Consider the following 16222-nt stretch of genomic DNA (forward strand, 5'->3'; position numbering starts at 1 on the left):
TGAAGAAAGCAGGAGCCACCACAGATCAGGAGTGCCGTGTGCCTATCAGTAAACCGAACCCATGTGCCCTGGTTGGTTTTTCAGCGATCCATCAATTCAAATGAACATGTCCTGGTCTATGTGTAACTTTTAAAATTGGTATAATGCCAATTGATTTATAAAATAGGAAGTCATGGTTTGATTCCCCATTAGAGCACACGCCAGGGCTGTGGGCTTGATCCCTATCGTGGGGCATGCAGGAGGCAGCTGGTCATTGATTCTCTCTCATCATTGATGTTTCTATATCTCTTCCCTCTCCCTTCCTTTCTGAAATCAATAAAAATATCCTATGTAGCCGAAACCGGTTTGGCTCAGTGGATAGAGCGTTGGCCTGCAGACTGAAGGGTCCCGGGTTCGATTCTGGTCAAGGGCATGTACCTTGGTTGCGGGCACATCCCCAGTAGGGGGTGTGCAAGAGGCAACTGATTGATGATTCTCTCTCATCGATGTTTCTGATTCTCTATCCCTCTCTCTTCCTCTCTGTGAAAAAATCAAATATTTTTTTTAAAAAATATCCTATGTAATAAAAGCATAATATGCAAATTGTCCCCTCAATTGGGAGTTCGATCAGGGGGTGGGGCCAGCCGGGGGAAGGGAGGGAAGCCCCAGCTAGCAGCTGGCAGCCGCTAGGGACCCTAGCAGGGTGTGATTTTCAGGCACTGGTACTTTAGTATTTTTAAAAAATAAAATGAAATTGGTATACTATCTACAGCATGTGTAATTTAAATAACTACAAAGCTCTACATCTTTATCTGACTGTTCTGTAGCAGAGGAAAGCACTTGAGGAAGCAAGACTTACACTCAAGTTCTAAGGTTCAGTCTTGGACATCTGTGCTCGGTTTCCATCAGTTTCATGTAGTAGATTTTTTTGTTCCCATATTTGAAATTCAAAGCCCACATTGTAAAGGTTGTGTGCACTCTGTCCTGAAGCTTTGCTGCGCCTGCATAACAAGCTGCCACGACTAGAATAAAGGATTTCAGACCGTGTGTCTTGTTTAGGTGCATGGAAACGGGCTTTGCACACAGGGGGTTTGGAGCTGACTGGGAACAATGGGAAATTACATCAGCTGTCGTCACATTACTGTGTTTTGTTTTGTTTTTTTCTTTTTATTTTTTTTTTAATCGTCTTTTGAAAGATTTCAAAATTCAATAATAAAAAGCAGTTGGTATAAAAAAAAAATAGGACTTTTCCTTTCTGCCTGTCGCCCTGTGAGGACGAAACAGCTGGCATGTAATAGAGACAAATTGGGCAGCTGGACACGCCTGTGTACACACCACCATTTGTTAATTCTATAGTCAGACTTTTGTTGGAGGGACCCTAATGGACTAAGATTTGGTATACTGTTTCGTTCAGTGGGTGAAGTGAAAGGAATTTTAGGATTACAAAAGGAAAGGGGCTCTGGAGTATGTGGGAAAATTTTCATTATCTCATCGTTAAATGTCAAATAATATATTAAATTTATAGCCCACTTGACAGACTATGTGACCTTGATCACAGCTAAGGAAGACTGACATTTTTCAAAGTTTTGTACAGTGTTTTGGCTTTTTATTATAGAAGTGTTAAAAAAAATTACCTTAAAAAATAAGTGCCTAAAGTAAAAAGGAAATCCACTCCCTCCCTGCCCCAACAATTGTTAACTGTTAGTGGTGACTCCTTCCAGATATTTTCTTTTCTTTTCTTTTTAATATATTTTTATTGATTTCAGAGAGGAAAGAAGAGGAAGAGAGAGAGATAGAAACATCCATGATGAGAGAGAATCATGGATCGGCTGCCCCCTGCAAATCTCCCACTGGGGATCAAGCACACAACCGGGACATGTGCCCTTGACTGGAATGGAACCTGGGAACTTTCAGTTTGCAGGCCGATGCTCTATCCACTGACCTCCTGTTTCATAGATTGATGCTCAACCGCTGAGCCACACCAGCCAGGCGGTTGTTTGCCTTTAATGATAGAGAGCAAAGTGTGCTTAGAAACACAAAGTGAAGAATCCAGTTGGGAAAGAGCAGATGACTAGGGAAGAGAAAAGACACCCAGATGGAGAGAGGGAGGTCCCTGTGAAGACAGAAGGAGAGGAGGTCTGGACTGGTGGGGGGGTGGGGAGGGGTGGTGGTGGTTCCTCAGGCCAGGGAGGAAGGACGATCAGGAGAAAAGGAGGAATGAGAGCAGGGTGATGGCAGACCTCCCATCAGAGAGTTTTCTTTTTCTGAAAAGTGCGAAGCAAGGTGAGATCTGAGAGTCAGGAAACTGAGTCCTTCTAGGTGCATGGGCTGCGTCTCCATTTTTCACTCTTGGTCTTGGTCTTGCAACATAAACAGCTTTGGCTAAACTCCGGTCCCAAACATGTCTGAGCATCAGGGGCTTTTGAGAAATACACTTTTAGGGGGAACCCATCTCTGAACTGCTTGATCGGAATCTCTGGGCCAAAGGTAGTGGGAGCAATAATCTATATACAGGGTGTCCTTAAAAATGTACACACACTTTAACAGCTGATAGCTCAATATTGAAAATGAAATGTATTTTAATAAACACTGCCTTTATAATTATTCAAAGTGTGTATATACATTTTTGGGACACCCTATATATTTTTAAAAGTGCCCTTGGGCCCTAGCTGGTTTGGCTCAATGGAGAGAGCCATGGCCTGCGGACCTAAGGGTCCCAGGTTTGATTCTGGTCAAGGACATATACCTCAGTTGCAGGCTCCTCCCTGCCCCAGGCCCTGGTCAAGGCATATGCAGGAGGCAATCAATGTATTTCTCTCACATTGATGTTTCCTTCTTTCCCTCTCTCTTCCACTCTCCCTAAAAATAAGTGGAAAATATCCTCCAGCGAGGATTAACAATAAATAAATAAATAAACAAACAAATAAATAAAATGTTCTTTATTTAAGAAAATTCTTGCCAAAACCGGTTTGGCTCAGTGGATAGAGCGTCAGCCTGTGGACTGAGGGGTCCCGGGTTTGATTCTGGTCAATGCAGTACTTTGGTTGCGGACACATCCCCAGTGGGAGGTGTGTAGGAAGCAGCTGATCGATATTTCTCTCTCATCAATGTTTCTGGTTCTCTGTCCCTCTCTTCCTCTCTAAGAAAAAAAAAAATAAATAAATAAAATTATATATATATATATATATATATATATATATATATATATATATAAATTTCTCTTCCTCTCTTTCACTCTCTCTAAAAATCAATGGAAAATGTTCTTGGTGAGGATTTAAAAATAAATTAAAATCACAAGGGGAAAAAAAAGCCCTTGGGCATGCTGGGATATACAGTCAGGTTTGGGAACCACCCTGCAGGGCCTCCAGCTCTGTGGTTCCAGGGAGAAGGAGCATCATTTCACTGAAGGTAAAACTATTCACTGAAGGTAAAAATAAGCCACATGCCACTCCTCCTGTCACCTATAACGACAAAGGCCCACAAGGTACCAGAACTGAAGAGGAACCATAGTAAGATAAAATCAGTAGCAAAATCAGAGACTCTACCACCTACGTGGGAAACTCACCATGCACATTCTGGCTCCTGTGGCCGTGTTTACAAGCCAGCAGGTGGGCTGTGGGGCAGGTCTTGGTAAAAGGGACTCTCCAGGGAACAGGACTGCGGGGTTGAATCAGGGCCATCACAGGAGAGCAGGGATGCTTGGCTGCCCCGCAAAGGGGTGGAGACCAATCCAGGCATTTTTGAAACCTGAGACCTGGAGTTGGGGGGAGGGGAAGGAGGGGCTGCCTGGCCCTGAGTGTCCAAGCCAGTCCCCCACCCCCCTTATAGCTCCTCCTCTGCCTGGATGCCCCTTCTCTAGGGCTGCTCCAGACTGTGCAGGACACCTCCACGCTCCCTCTGCCTCCCTCTGCCCCTAAGGGCGGGTGGAGACAGGCTGGGCCACCAGCCAGCTCCATGGACAGAGACGCTGCCTCTGCTCACCTTCTAGCTTTGGAAAGAAAGGAAGAAAGATCTGTGTTGATTTGCATTTGGGGGATCCTACCCCCTCCTAAACTTCAGGGGGCAGCAAAAGGGATTTGACCCTGGATTGACTGTAGAAGAAGGGACAGAAAGAGCCCAGAGCATTCCCCCAGGTATGAATTCTTCACCTTTGGTGGTGGTGGTGGTGGTGGTGGTGAGGGGTGTGTGTGTGATAAGTTTTCCACTGGTCAGATGTGGAGTTGTTCTTGATGATCTCCCAGACTTCTTCTGATTGCTTCATTCCATGAATCTGCGGCACTAGACTTCATTCAATAAACATTTCCTGTGTGCCCATCCTGGGCCAGGTCCTACTATTGAATAAATATCTAGTCAGTCCCTGCCTTTAAGGATTCACAGTCTAGGTGGGAAGACAATAATAGTCATAATAGCTACCATACTTACAGTGGGTCAGACACAGAGCTACCCCTTTTATAAACGTATTTAACCCAGCAACAACTGCAAGAGGGAAGTGTATTACTAACCCCATTTTACAGATAAGGACAGCGAGTCTTAGCGAGGTGAGGTCACACAGGGTAGATAGTAGTTGATGGATCTGGTGGAGTTGTGTTGTGCGGCCTGCCTGCCCTGCACTTAAAGAGACAGTTCAGGGCAGAAGGTGTACTCATGAAGGGTGGGGAGAGAGTGAGAGTGCTTTAGAGCAGCAGTCGCCAACCGATGGCCTATGGACCACTGGTGGTCAGTGAAGTCCGAAAGGTTGGCGATCACAGCTTTAGAAAGCCAAGTTCAAAGAGGGCAGGGAATGGTTAACCTTCACTTTGACCGAGGTTCCCAGGGAGTGAGGCAGAAGCAGGCTTGGGGCCAAGTTTGGAGCTAGAGGTAGGCAGGCTCCAAGAGCCCACTGGGAGCTCTTGGGTCAGCTGGGATTTGAGGTCAGTGGAGATCAGGATCAAGGGTCCTTCTCCATCACCCCCAGACTGGGGTGGCAGGGGATACGGTGGGGTGACTTGAGGTTTCCCAGCCAGGCTCCCTGGAAACTGGCTGTCCCCATATTCACATGGTGGGGGCTGACCTGACCTGGAGGCAAGTGTTCCAGCAGCCTGAAGGTTGTGTGGCCTGAGGCCCAGGAAGTGGGGGGCAGACCCCAATCACTATGGATCTCCTCAGCAAAAACTGGGCTGTGGCTCCCCCTACTCACAGCTCTCAACTCCCATCTCCCAGCTGTCTCCAGGCCAGGCAAAGGGAGGACAAAAGCTGATTATTCCACTGGGGGCTGTCCTAGGCCCCATGAATGGGGTATTGAAAACCCCGTGCCCACATCCAGATAGGTTTTCATCCTCTCCCCAACCAGACTCTTTGTATGCCAAGGCCGAGGCACGGCCAGGGAGAGATGGGGGAGGGGTATGTGTGCTGGGATGGGGCAACCATGTACCTGTACTCTCAATATATTGAAAACAGAACTATTCCCTAAGCCAGCACCCTACCCCTGTTTTTATGTGAAGAAGTAGGCCGGGGGGGTCTTTCTGGGATGCTGGTTACATGATGTAAATGTTCACCGAGTTCTACATATGACTTAAGTACTTTTTTATTTGTATACCACAATCTAAAATTTAACAACAAAAAATCCTCAAGGGCTTCTCATCCCAAAAAGAGAGAGCATCCCAAATGGCGTTTATTCTCTTAACACTTCACCATTTTTATTTATTTTTTTTGCATATTTGTGAGTCACAGGAACTATATTTCCTTGATTTTTTTTAATTGACTCATTTCTTCTGATTTACATTAACTTTAAAGAGAAACTTTATATTGTTCCAATAAATAGAAAGCCAGGACCCTTTGCCATAAATAGAAGGCATTGTTCAAAAAATAAGCAATGAAAACAAAACCATAAATATTTATCTCCCCCTAAATTTATGTGGGTTGCCACCAGAAGCACCAACACCACCCTTTGGGATGCACTGGCCTGGAGGATAAACTCAGTCCTGGGCTCAGCTACTGAGTGGCCTTTCTGGTTTGGACCCAGGCAACCTTCCAACTTCATCTCCCACCACTCATTTTCACACTCTCTGCTCCAGCCAGACCGAACTCCTCCTCAGCTTCCATCTGTGCTCCCTTCCTTCTCATCTCCCAGCTGTTGCTCCTGCTGACTCCACTCAGAATGCCAAACCCACGTGGAAATATCACTTCCCCCTGAAGCTCTCACTGGGCCCTTCCAGCTGGAAGAAGTGACTTGGAATTTTTCATTCCAGATGTTCCTGCTGTGACTTCTTCACCAGCTCCATGATGGAATCATCCACTGGCTGGACACCCAACGAAGCAGAAATTCCAATTGGTCCCCAACCAGATCAGAGCGGGGTGTGGAGCCCTGGAGACCGGAGTACAATAGCTGCACCTCTCCCCCCAGCCCTATCCTTCCTCCTCCTCTTGCCACTGGGTGAGTGCTTCCCCCTAACCCCAACCACTTCCCTGAGCCTTTCTGATGCTCAGTTTTCTGTAAAATTATGGTGGGAGGTGGTCTGTAAATGAGGCAGTTTCCAACATTCTTTTCATCTCTGACATCTGTCCAGGGTTGATTAGAGCTAAGGGTTTGACTTGGAGAAGCGGAGGGCTTGGTGATGGAGATGAGGGATCAATGTGCACAGAGTAGGGGCAATTAAGGGACATTGGTAATAGGAAAGGAGGGAAAGGGGGTGGCTATGGGCAAGGCAGCTGGTAGAATAAATGGAATAAAATGACTTAGGGACTATCCTAACTTTAAAAAATGAAGAAACCAAGTCTCAGTTTCTTCTTTCTGTAAAATGGGTACCTTAGTACATGTCTCAGAGCATTGTTATAAGGATTCTCTGAAGTGATGAATGTGAAAGTGTCTAAACACAGTGATAGCTTGTGAGCAAGTGGACTATTATGGCATTTTCAATTTCCCTTGATAGGCCAGTTTCCCTGTTTCCTCCCTGCCTCTCAGGCCAGGCACTCAGAATTGTAAGGTAAAGGCAAGTGTGGCGATTTCGGTTGGAATCCCAGTTCTACCTTTTGCTGTGTGGCCTTGAGCAAGTTGCCTAACCTCACTGAACCTGAAGTTTCCCCATCTGCAAAATCCTACCTACTTTATAAGTTGTCCTATTGATTAAGTGGGCCAGGCAACATAAAGCAGTGAGCACAGTGCCTGGAACGTACATTCATGAGAACTGGTAAAGTTTTGAGGGAAGTCATAAGGAACCCCAAAACCAGTTTACTCACTTAAAGCAGAGCTACTGAGCATCTGCTGAGTAACAGGCTTAGGGCAGAGGGCTCTGGGGAACATTGAGATGAGACAGGCATGGACACATCACCAGGCAGAAGGCCCAGAAAGGGGAGTGTCTGTGGTGCCCAGTGATTCAGAAGGAATAGAGAGCACTTTTATTTTTTAAATATATTTTATTGATTTTCTTTTTTTACAGAGAGGAAGGGAGAGAGAGTTAGAAACATCCATGAGAGAGAAACATTAATCAGCTGCCTCCTGCATATCCCCCACTGGGGATCAGAATCAAACCTGGGACCTTTCAGTCAGCAGACTAACACTCCATCTACTGAGCCAAACTGGTTTCAGCATAGAGAGCATTTTTAGCTGAGGGCTCCAGGAAGGCTTTCTGGAGGAGGGGGTTCTGAGCTGGGTCTTGAAGGCTCCCGAGGGCTGTAATGAGCAGGATTGACCAGAGGAGTCTGCATGATTCAAGCCCTGGAGACAAGACTGATGGGATATTAAGAAGTAAGGTGAGGTGATCAGAAGATACTAGAAGGCTTTGCAGAGAAAGCTCAGGGGTTGGGCCTCCTGTAAGAAATGAGGAGTCTTTGAGAAAATTAGCAGTGGAGTGAGATAAACAGATCTGTCTTAAGCAGCTCCCTCTGGGTGGTCCATGACCAATGGGCAAGGGGTGAAGCAAGGAGGCCATCTGGGACAGTCAGGGGAGGAGGTGAGACTTTGGGAAAGTAGGAGTAGTGAAGAGGAGGGGCATGATGGAAGAGGGGGGCCAACACTCTCCTCACTCTGTTTCAGCCAGTGCCCTACAGTCCACCCCACTGTCTTTTCCAGGTAGGTGCCCCTGCTCCTCCCCCCACCCCACTCTGACCCGGATGCTCAGATGCTCAGACAGAAGAGCTCCATTATTTTAGATGTCCCAAGGGGATTGCACCATTCTCCCCATTATATAGAAAGGGAGAAATGAGATCTAGAAGGGACTGTTCCTGAGGCTCCCATAACTTCCTGGCAAGATGGGCATCCTGTAGGTTGGACCCAGGGATCCCTCAGGTGCCAGTTCAACCCTCTCCACAGAACTGAGGTTGGTGGGGGGTCCGAGCCGCTGCCGGGGGCGTCTGGAGGTCCTGCATGGCGGCTCCTGGGGCAGCGTTTGTGACGATGACTGGGACGTGGTGGACGCCAATGTGGTATGTCGTCAGCTGGGCTGTGGCCTGGCGCTCCCTGTGCCGAGGCCCCTTGCCTTTGGGCAGGGCCGAGGCCCCATCCTGCTGGACAACGTGGACTGCCGTGGTCAGGAAGCTGCTCTGAGCGAGTGCGGCAGCCGAGGCTGGGGAGTCCACAACTGCTTTCACTACGAGGATGTGGCTGTCCTGTGTGACGGTGAGCAGAGCCCTGTGACCTGGGAGGGCAGACTGTGTCAGATAGCTGGGCTGAAGGCTAGCTAAGTGAAGGGACTTCCCAGCGGTAACACTGTTCCACGTAGAAGACCAAGCCAGTGGCTGCATTGCATGGTGCTGGGGAAGAGCTCCAGGCTGGCCAAGAGCCCTGGACTCCAGTGGTGCTTCTAGCTCAGCGTGTGACTTTGGTCAAAACTCAATATTACTCCTTCCATATAGGACTCTGGCTATTCCAGCAAAGTCCCCTTCTCATTAAAAAATAAATAAATAAATAAATAAAAAATATATATATATATATATAATTGATTTTTTACAGAGAGGAAGAGAGAGGAACAGAGAGTTAGAAACATCAACGAGAGAGAATCATCGATCAGTTGCCTCCTGCACACCTCCCACTGGGGATGTGCCCGCAACCAAGGTACATGCCCTTGACCAGAATCGAACCCAGGACCTTTCAGTCCGCAGGCTGACGCTCTATCCACTGAGCCAAACCGGTTTTGGCATCCCCTTCCCATTTTTAAAATCAGATGATTGGGGTCATCACTGGCCACAGGTCCACTCGGCATAGAGTTGCAGCAGAAACCTCTGAGAGGCTTTGATCATGAGAGCAGTGGTTTTCATGTTCAAAAGAATCCCCTGGAAGGCTCAGATTGTGGCCCCATCCCAGTTTCTACTGAGCCTGAGAATTTACCGTTCTAACAAGTTCTCAGAGGATGTGATGCTGCTTTAAGCACTAAAAGAAGTCCTCTAGAGCTAGGCTTTCTGGACCCAGGGGGCCCTTTCACCTCTCATATCCCTGGCTTTCATCCTTTGTGGGACCAAAGGCCCTGAGGAGCAGACACCTTAGAGGTCCACACCCTGCTACCTATACATCTGAGGGTGTGAGGATGGAGAACAGAAAGATCCATTTGTCACCCTCCCTTCCTTTCCAGAGTTCCTGCTCACACAACCCCCAACAAAGAAAGTGTTAACCAGTAGGGCACCCCCTACCACTACCCAGAATGGGAAAGGTAAGTAAAGGCAATATGGGGGGGGGGGGGACCTGGGTCTTAGGAGAGGGACCCAGAGATCAGTCTGTGATATTAACCCAAAGTGAGAAGATTACTGATGGTTGAGTCTGGTCATTCCTCCTCCCCATCCTGCCTTCTGTACCCCCTCCGGCTGCTCACCTTCTGGATAGGGAAAGAGGATTCATTCCTATAGAGTGATTAAAAATAGTCAGCACATGGGCTGGAGAAAGTGAGAGGTGAGCGCCTGAGCTTAATCTAATGGGAGAGTCAGATATGCACAGAAATGGTGATAATGATGTAGAACAAGAAAGTGAAAAGCAACCTAAAAGAGGCACAACAGATAAAAGGCAAGGAAGTCCAGAGGAGGAAGAGCGTCCAGTCCAGCAGAGATCAGGCAGGGCTTTCTGGAGGAGTTGTTGGTGCTGCACCTAGGAAGGTGAGAGGCTTTAGTGCAGTCTTAAAGGAGGAAGCAGCACCACCCAGATGCTCAGGAGAGCATGGAGGGTTGCTCTTGAGCAGGGAATGACAGAGTCAAAGATCCCATACACCACCCCAATCTGGACTTTGAGGGGACAGTGCCTTGGGGGTGAATGAGTAGCTTCTCCAGAGCTTTAGCTTCCCAGACCCCATGCGCTGTGGATATGAGGTGGGCCTAGGGCATTGTAGAAGTGCATTGGGCTAGGAGGTGATGGGAGGCAGAGTCCTGTGGGATTTGCTCCTTGCCCCCTCTTCTGCCCCCACCGTCACCAGGTGAGGGCAGCGTGCGCCTGGTAGGGGGCACAGGCCCCTGCCAGGGCCGAGTGGAAATCCTGCACGGAGGCCTGTGGGGCACAGTGTGCGACGATGACTGGGGGCTGCCGGACGCCACCGTGGTCTGCCGCCAGCTGGGCTGCGGGGAGGCCCTGGCCGCCACCACTAACGCCTTCTTCGGCTATGGCACGGGACACATCCTGCTGGACAACGTGAACTGTGAGGGCAGCGAGCCCCGCCTGGCAGCCTGCCTGAGCCTGGGCTGGGGCGTGCACAACTGCGGCCACCACGAGGACGCCGGAGCGCTCTGCGCAGGTGCAGGCTCTGGCCGAACCACGGTCGGTGGGCGGGATGAGGCCGTGTCCAGATACCGGAAGAGCCTAAGTGGGGCTTGGGCAGCCAGGGGGGTTGGTGGCTACCTTGATGTTTCCCAGAGTAATCCAGAAAGGCCCCAAAATTACTGTTACTATCTCAGTGCCCCAGGAAACGTCAGTACTCTTTGTGGTGAGCTCCACAGCTGTGTAATACTGGAGTGTTGTTCTACCAACACTCTAAGACTATCTAACAGTACCCCAAGAATGCCCCAGGAATTTTTTAGCATATCCTAAGTACTTTTCATGGAACACTTCAAAATAATAGAACTCTATAATTGCCCAAGAAATACTACATTGCAGCCCAAGTGTGTCCCTAGAATTACCTAGCCCAACCCCTCTTTAATCCCGATGCTCTTATAATGTCTCACCTGGCCCCTCTCCATTTTAAGAAGTCTTTTGAGCAGATACAGAAATAATGGGGCCAATAATGGCACTGCACAAGTGGATTCCACTCTATAAGGTATAAATGCTTGCCCATGCCTCACCGCAGATCAGGGGCCATAATTTCCAGTTCACAGATGGGAAAGCTGAGGCCCAGTGAGGCAGAGCCACTCCCATGGTCACACAGTGAGCCTTGGCAAAGTCACGGCTAACGTTGCTGCATGGTCTCAAGCATGACCTTTGCCCTTTCTAGTCCTATTTTATTTGTAGGATGGGGATAACGAGTCTCGTTCTTAAGTCCCTCAGGACTGTGCATGGCCCACCCCTGTGGTCTCAAGACCTTCTCTATCTCTCCATTTTGGACACACATTGGGTTTCTGAGAACATCGGAAAGAAATGAAGGCATGTCTGTGAAAGTCCTGTGTAAACTGTGATGTGTACGCTTGTACAACACAAGTGAATTATGACCATTGTCAAAGTGGGGCAGACCTCCTGGGACCCCAGGTGGGGCCAAGCCCCCAGCTCTGGAAGTACAATCTGTGGTCTTCCTCAGAGAAACCCTTCTATCCTCCTGACAGCCAAAGGCTGACCAGGAACTAGAACCTCAGCCTCTGACTCTGCTCCCTTCTTTCCTGCTCTAGTTCTAGGGCCCCCGACTCTCACAGCACTGCCACCCTCAGCCACCAGAGAGGACTGGGCCTGGCGCACAGAGCCAGAGGGTAAGGAGCCCAGCTTGAGCCTGATTAGCCTCCAGGCTCTCATGGTAGGGGGGAGGTGCGTAGGGCTGGGGATCGAGGAGGCTGTTGAGATCCATAGGAAGGGGGCCTGACCGGAAGGCCAGAGCTTTTGACCAGATGGTAGAGACAGGGGAGAGAACAGAGGAACAGAAAGGGAGCAAGGATGAAATCCAGACCTCTGAGGTGGAGAGAAGTATTATAGTAAGCAATTTCTTCAAAGCTCTTAAGAAAAATTTGGGTTGGTGGTGAGGGTGAGAATTAAGAGGCCTTGTGAGAGGTTTGCGATAAAAGTTGAATGAAGGATACATTTAAAATTAGGGTTGAAACTATCATCGGGATTGAAATGAGGATAATGCCTGGAAATAGGATTTGGTTCGTTCCCAACCAGTTTCCAGAGGATACCACCACACCAATCCAGATGGTGACTCCAGAGTTGAGGTTGAGTGTGGGGTGCAGATGTGGTACCGTTGGGGGACTTCAGCAGGAAGCTCCCATGCCCTACTGTGGGCCAGGAGGCCTCTTTGTCCCTTTCAAATGCTCTATCTAGGCGCCCTGTCTCCGCAGCCACACGAGTTGGTGCCCTGCCTTCCAGGGAGACAGCGTCGTTCACCACAGCCCCCTGGGTCGCCGGGAAGAAAAGTAAGTGGCAGAGCGGGGACTCCGCGGCGGGTGGGAAAAGAGGAGACTGGGACCCTGCCTGGGAGCTGGTGGCTGCAGCCCAGTCCCTCTGGCCCCGGGCCTGTGCGCCCTGCAGGCGGGCGGCTGCGGCTGGTGGGCGGCCCGGGACCGTGCCGCGGCCGCGTGGAGGTTATGTTCGCCGGGGGCTGGGGCACCGTGTGCGACGATGATTGGGATTTCGCGGATGCGCGCGTGGCCTGCCGTGAGGCAGGGTGCGGGCCCGCCCTGGGCGCCACCGGCCTCGGCCACTTCGGCTTCGGCCGCGGCCCCATCCTGCTGGACAACGTGGGCTGTGCCGGCACGGAGGTCCGCCTGAGCGACTGCTTCCACCTGGGCTGGGGCCAGCACAACTGCGGCCACCACGAGGACGCGGGAGCGCTCTGCGCAGGTGAGCCCGCCGCGGGGCCGCGCACGGGGGCAGCTCCGCCCTGGGCGGGGCCCCGCGGGCGGAGCCGGGGAGGACGCGCCATCCGCAGAGGCGGAGCCCGGCCGTGGACGGGCGGCGCCGGAAGGGAGCCTCCGGCAGTGCGAGCTGGGGCCGGCCTGGGGAGGGCGCGCCTTCTGCCGCAGTGAGGGGCGGGGTTGGGGCGGGGTGCGGGGGAGAGACCGAGATCGGGGATAAATTCAGAAAGTCAAGGGTGGGGGCTGGGATGCTATTGCTCTGCTGAGTCAAGGACAACCCCCCCCCCCCCAAAGCTCTAATAAACGGAGAGTTAATCAGCTTTTGGAAGCAAGTGCCTGATCTTTGGAAGGAATCAATAAGATAGGGGAGTTTGCAGTCTTAACACGTTTTAAAATGCTGTTCATTGCTTGGTTTGGGAATGGATATATTCGCCCTAGTTTGGTAACCCCGGGGCCTAGTAGCCTTGGCCGCAAAGGGTAGGCTACAAAGAATTCTGTTTTGAGCGCCAGGGTGAAAAAACGTACAATCACCATTTCTGATCCAAAGGGAGGAGAGGGGGGGCTTTTTCAGGGTCCGGTCAAGTTCGTTGTCACTAGGTCAGACTTCCCTTGCGAGGTTAGGAACATGTTCCCCAACGTGACAGCCATCTTTTTCTTTGTCCTTGACGAGCCAGGCCCAGAGGAGCTAGGTCTGCAAGTCCAGCAGGATGGTTCTGAGACCACCCGAGTGCCCACGCCTCGGCCCAGGGACGGTAGGTGCCCACAACCCCTGAGAGAAAAGTAGGGGCATCAGGATAGTAGTAAGGACCAGGATCAGAAGAGGTCACAGCCTGGAGTTAGGTAGCTCAGCAGATTTTACCATGTCCTGGAACTTAAACCCTTTTGTGCTAGTCTCAAATCTCATTAATAGAGGTATAGTGTTCAGAAAGAGGGAGGTAGGTTTTAAGTTAGAGGAATCTGTAGCTTAAAATGAGGGGACAGGGCTCTTTTCCTGAGGAGGGAAATGAAAGAAGTTGCTCTTTAGCCTGGGGAATCCCGAGGGTGAGGTAGGCAGTGATGACTTCAGGAGACAATGATGACGTCAGAGGACACAAACACAGAGGATAGCCCTGTCGCTGAGGTACTGGGATTATGAACCGTGGACTAAGGAGAGAGCGGACATGGTAGCCAACATGCCCAGAGCACCCCACAAAGGCTTGTACATGTTCTTCCACTTGGAGGCTGAGTATTGACTGATGTCCATCCTATTTTATTTTTATTTATTTTTATTTATTAAAGCATTCTTTTTTAAAAAATATATTTTATTGATTTTTCACAGAGAGGAAGAGAGGGATAGAGTTAGAAACATCGATGAGAGATGAGAGAGAAACATCAATCAGCTGCCTCCTGCACGCCCCCCACTGGGGACGTGCTCGCAACCATGGTACATGCCCTTGACCAGAATCAAACCTGCTGGCCAAAGCTCTATCCATTGAGCCAAACCGGTGTCGGCCGTCCATCCTATTTTAATCTCATTTGTCTGCTCTTGTCCAGTGGCTCCCAGGGCAGTGCTGTGTCTCATACCAACACCCTTTGCCTCCTCTACCCCTTCCTTGGCCTTGCTTGGGAGTGGCGAGGCATGGGCCAGCACCTTCCAGCTCCCCGCCTTGTCCCCTTACAGGGCACCTACGTTTGGCCAACGGAGCCCATCGATGCGAGGGGCGTGTAGAGCTCTTCCTGGGACAGCGGTGGGGCACTGTTTGTGATGATGCTTGGGACCTGAGGGCAGCCGGTGTCCTGTGCCACCAGCTGGGCTGTGGTCAAGCTCTGGCAGCCCCTGGAGAAGCCCACTTTGGCCCAGGCCGAGGCCCTATCCTCCTGGACAATGTCAAGTGCCGTGGGGACGAAAGCACCCTTCTGCTCTGCTCTCATATCCGCTGGGATGCCCACAACTGTGACCACAGCGAGGATGCCAGTGTTCTGTGCCGGCTCTTGTGACCTGCAGACCGCCTCTTCTAGGAACCTACTGTGGTCTGCCCCTTCCTCCAGGAAGCCTTCCTCCTGTGACAACTGCAGTTCGCTCAGCCCTTCCTTCCTCTTGCCTGGGAGAGAGCCTGCCCAAATGGTCTGGTCCTACATGGGACAACCGGGCTGTTATCCCTCAACTGTTGTGTGGACCCAATTCAATGAGAGCTTCCACTTTCTGCTCAGCCAAAACAGAAAACTGGGGAAAGGGAATGACTCTCTCTTTGGTAGGGTTCCAGGTACAGCACCCCTAATCCTACCTTCCTGGAACCCACTCCAGGTGATTCAGGAGAAAATGGGGTCTCTTCTTCCCCCACCCACGACCCATCTTGGGATCCCCCAAGAAGAGGGAAGTCAGGAAAAACCTGCAGCTCTTACCTTAGCCTTCCTGGGACTGTAGAAGAACCTGGGTCGTTGCCCTGGCTTGTTCCATGAGGGCCCAGGCTCTGATGGTGCTTGACTGGATAAGGGGACTGGAGGGGCCAAAGCAGGGACAGTGGCCCCTCCCTGCAGCTAGAACCAGCATCTGTGATTTATGCTGCCCCCACCACAGAGCCCCCACTTTGCAATAGCAAAGAACTGTGGGGGCCTGTAGCCATCCATTCATAGGTGCCAAGTCAATAAAGCATTGTTCCCCCTGTCTTTTAACTGAGGTCAGTGTTTGGACACAAGTGCATTGTTTGTGGCAGCAGGAGAGACCGATAAAGATTTTTTTTGGAGGCTTGGGGATGGAGGACGGTTCAAGAGCATCATCAGAGAGCTCTCTGCAGACCTATCACATCCTGGAAAAGCTGACTCAGTATCAGGCCTGGAAGGCCCCTAGAGAGTCTCCTAGTCCATCCCTGTTTTGCATTTACATATAGGGACATCTCGGTCCTACAAAAGGGTCTACTCAAGGTCACATAGCAAGGTGGTGGAGTCATTAGAACAGAAAAAACTGAGAGGAGGCAGGAAGGCAGATAAGGTAGAGAGCAAAGCAGCTTTGGGGCTTTTGCAGAGGCTTCTTTTGGGGCACCTCACCTGCAGTCCTAGGGGCTTAGAGAAGTGGCAGATCCTGCCAGAGCCTCTCTCAGCCCCAGGGTCTTGCCAGTAGCAGCTGTCTGGCGTCAAGCCTCTGTCCTTCCAGTCCAGCCAGCAGGCTCTGCATTGGTTTCCTACAGGTGCTTTAGGAAACCAAATGACCACAAGCTTAGTGGCTAAAAACAACACAAATTGATTATTTTACAGTGCTAGAGGTCACTAGTCTGAAATGGACTAAGTTCAAGGTGTCTGCAGAGTGGTGTTCTTTCTGGAAGCT

General features: G+C 50.4%; 1 protein-coding gene across 1 annotated transcript; it reads left to right on the forward strand.

Moving 5' to 3' along the window:
• The first annotated feature begins 3827 nt into the window (after window positions 1–3827).
• SSC4D (scavenger receptor cysteine rich family member with 4 domains) lies at window positions 3828–15573 on the forward strand. The gene is made up of 11 exons (XM_036410868.2): window positions 3828–4112; window positions 6207–6391; window positions 7991–8026; window positions 8267–8572; window positions 9522–9599; window positions 10350–10664; window positions 11746–11823; window positions 12406–12480; window positions 12596–12907; window positions 13596–13673; window positions 14582–15573. Exons 2-11 carry the CDS (start codon window positions 6238–6240, stop codon window positions 14896–14898), a joined length of 1749 nt encoding a protein of 582 aa, XP_036266761.1. The 5' UTR covers window positions 3828–4112; window positions 6207–6237; the 3' UTR covers window positions 14899–15573.
• Window positions 15574–16222: the final 649 nt, after the last annotated feature.

This window comes from Pipistrellus kuhlii, unplaced genomic scaffold (assembly GCF_014108245.1).
Source record: "Pipistrellus kuhlii isolate mPipKuh1 unplaced genomic scaffold, mPipKuh1.p scaffold_m20_p_4, whole genome shotgun sequence".
NCBI lineage: Eukaryota > Metazoa > Chordata > Mammalia > Chiroptera > Vespertilionidae > Pipistrellus > Pipistrellus kuhlii.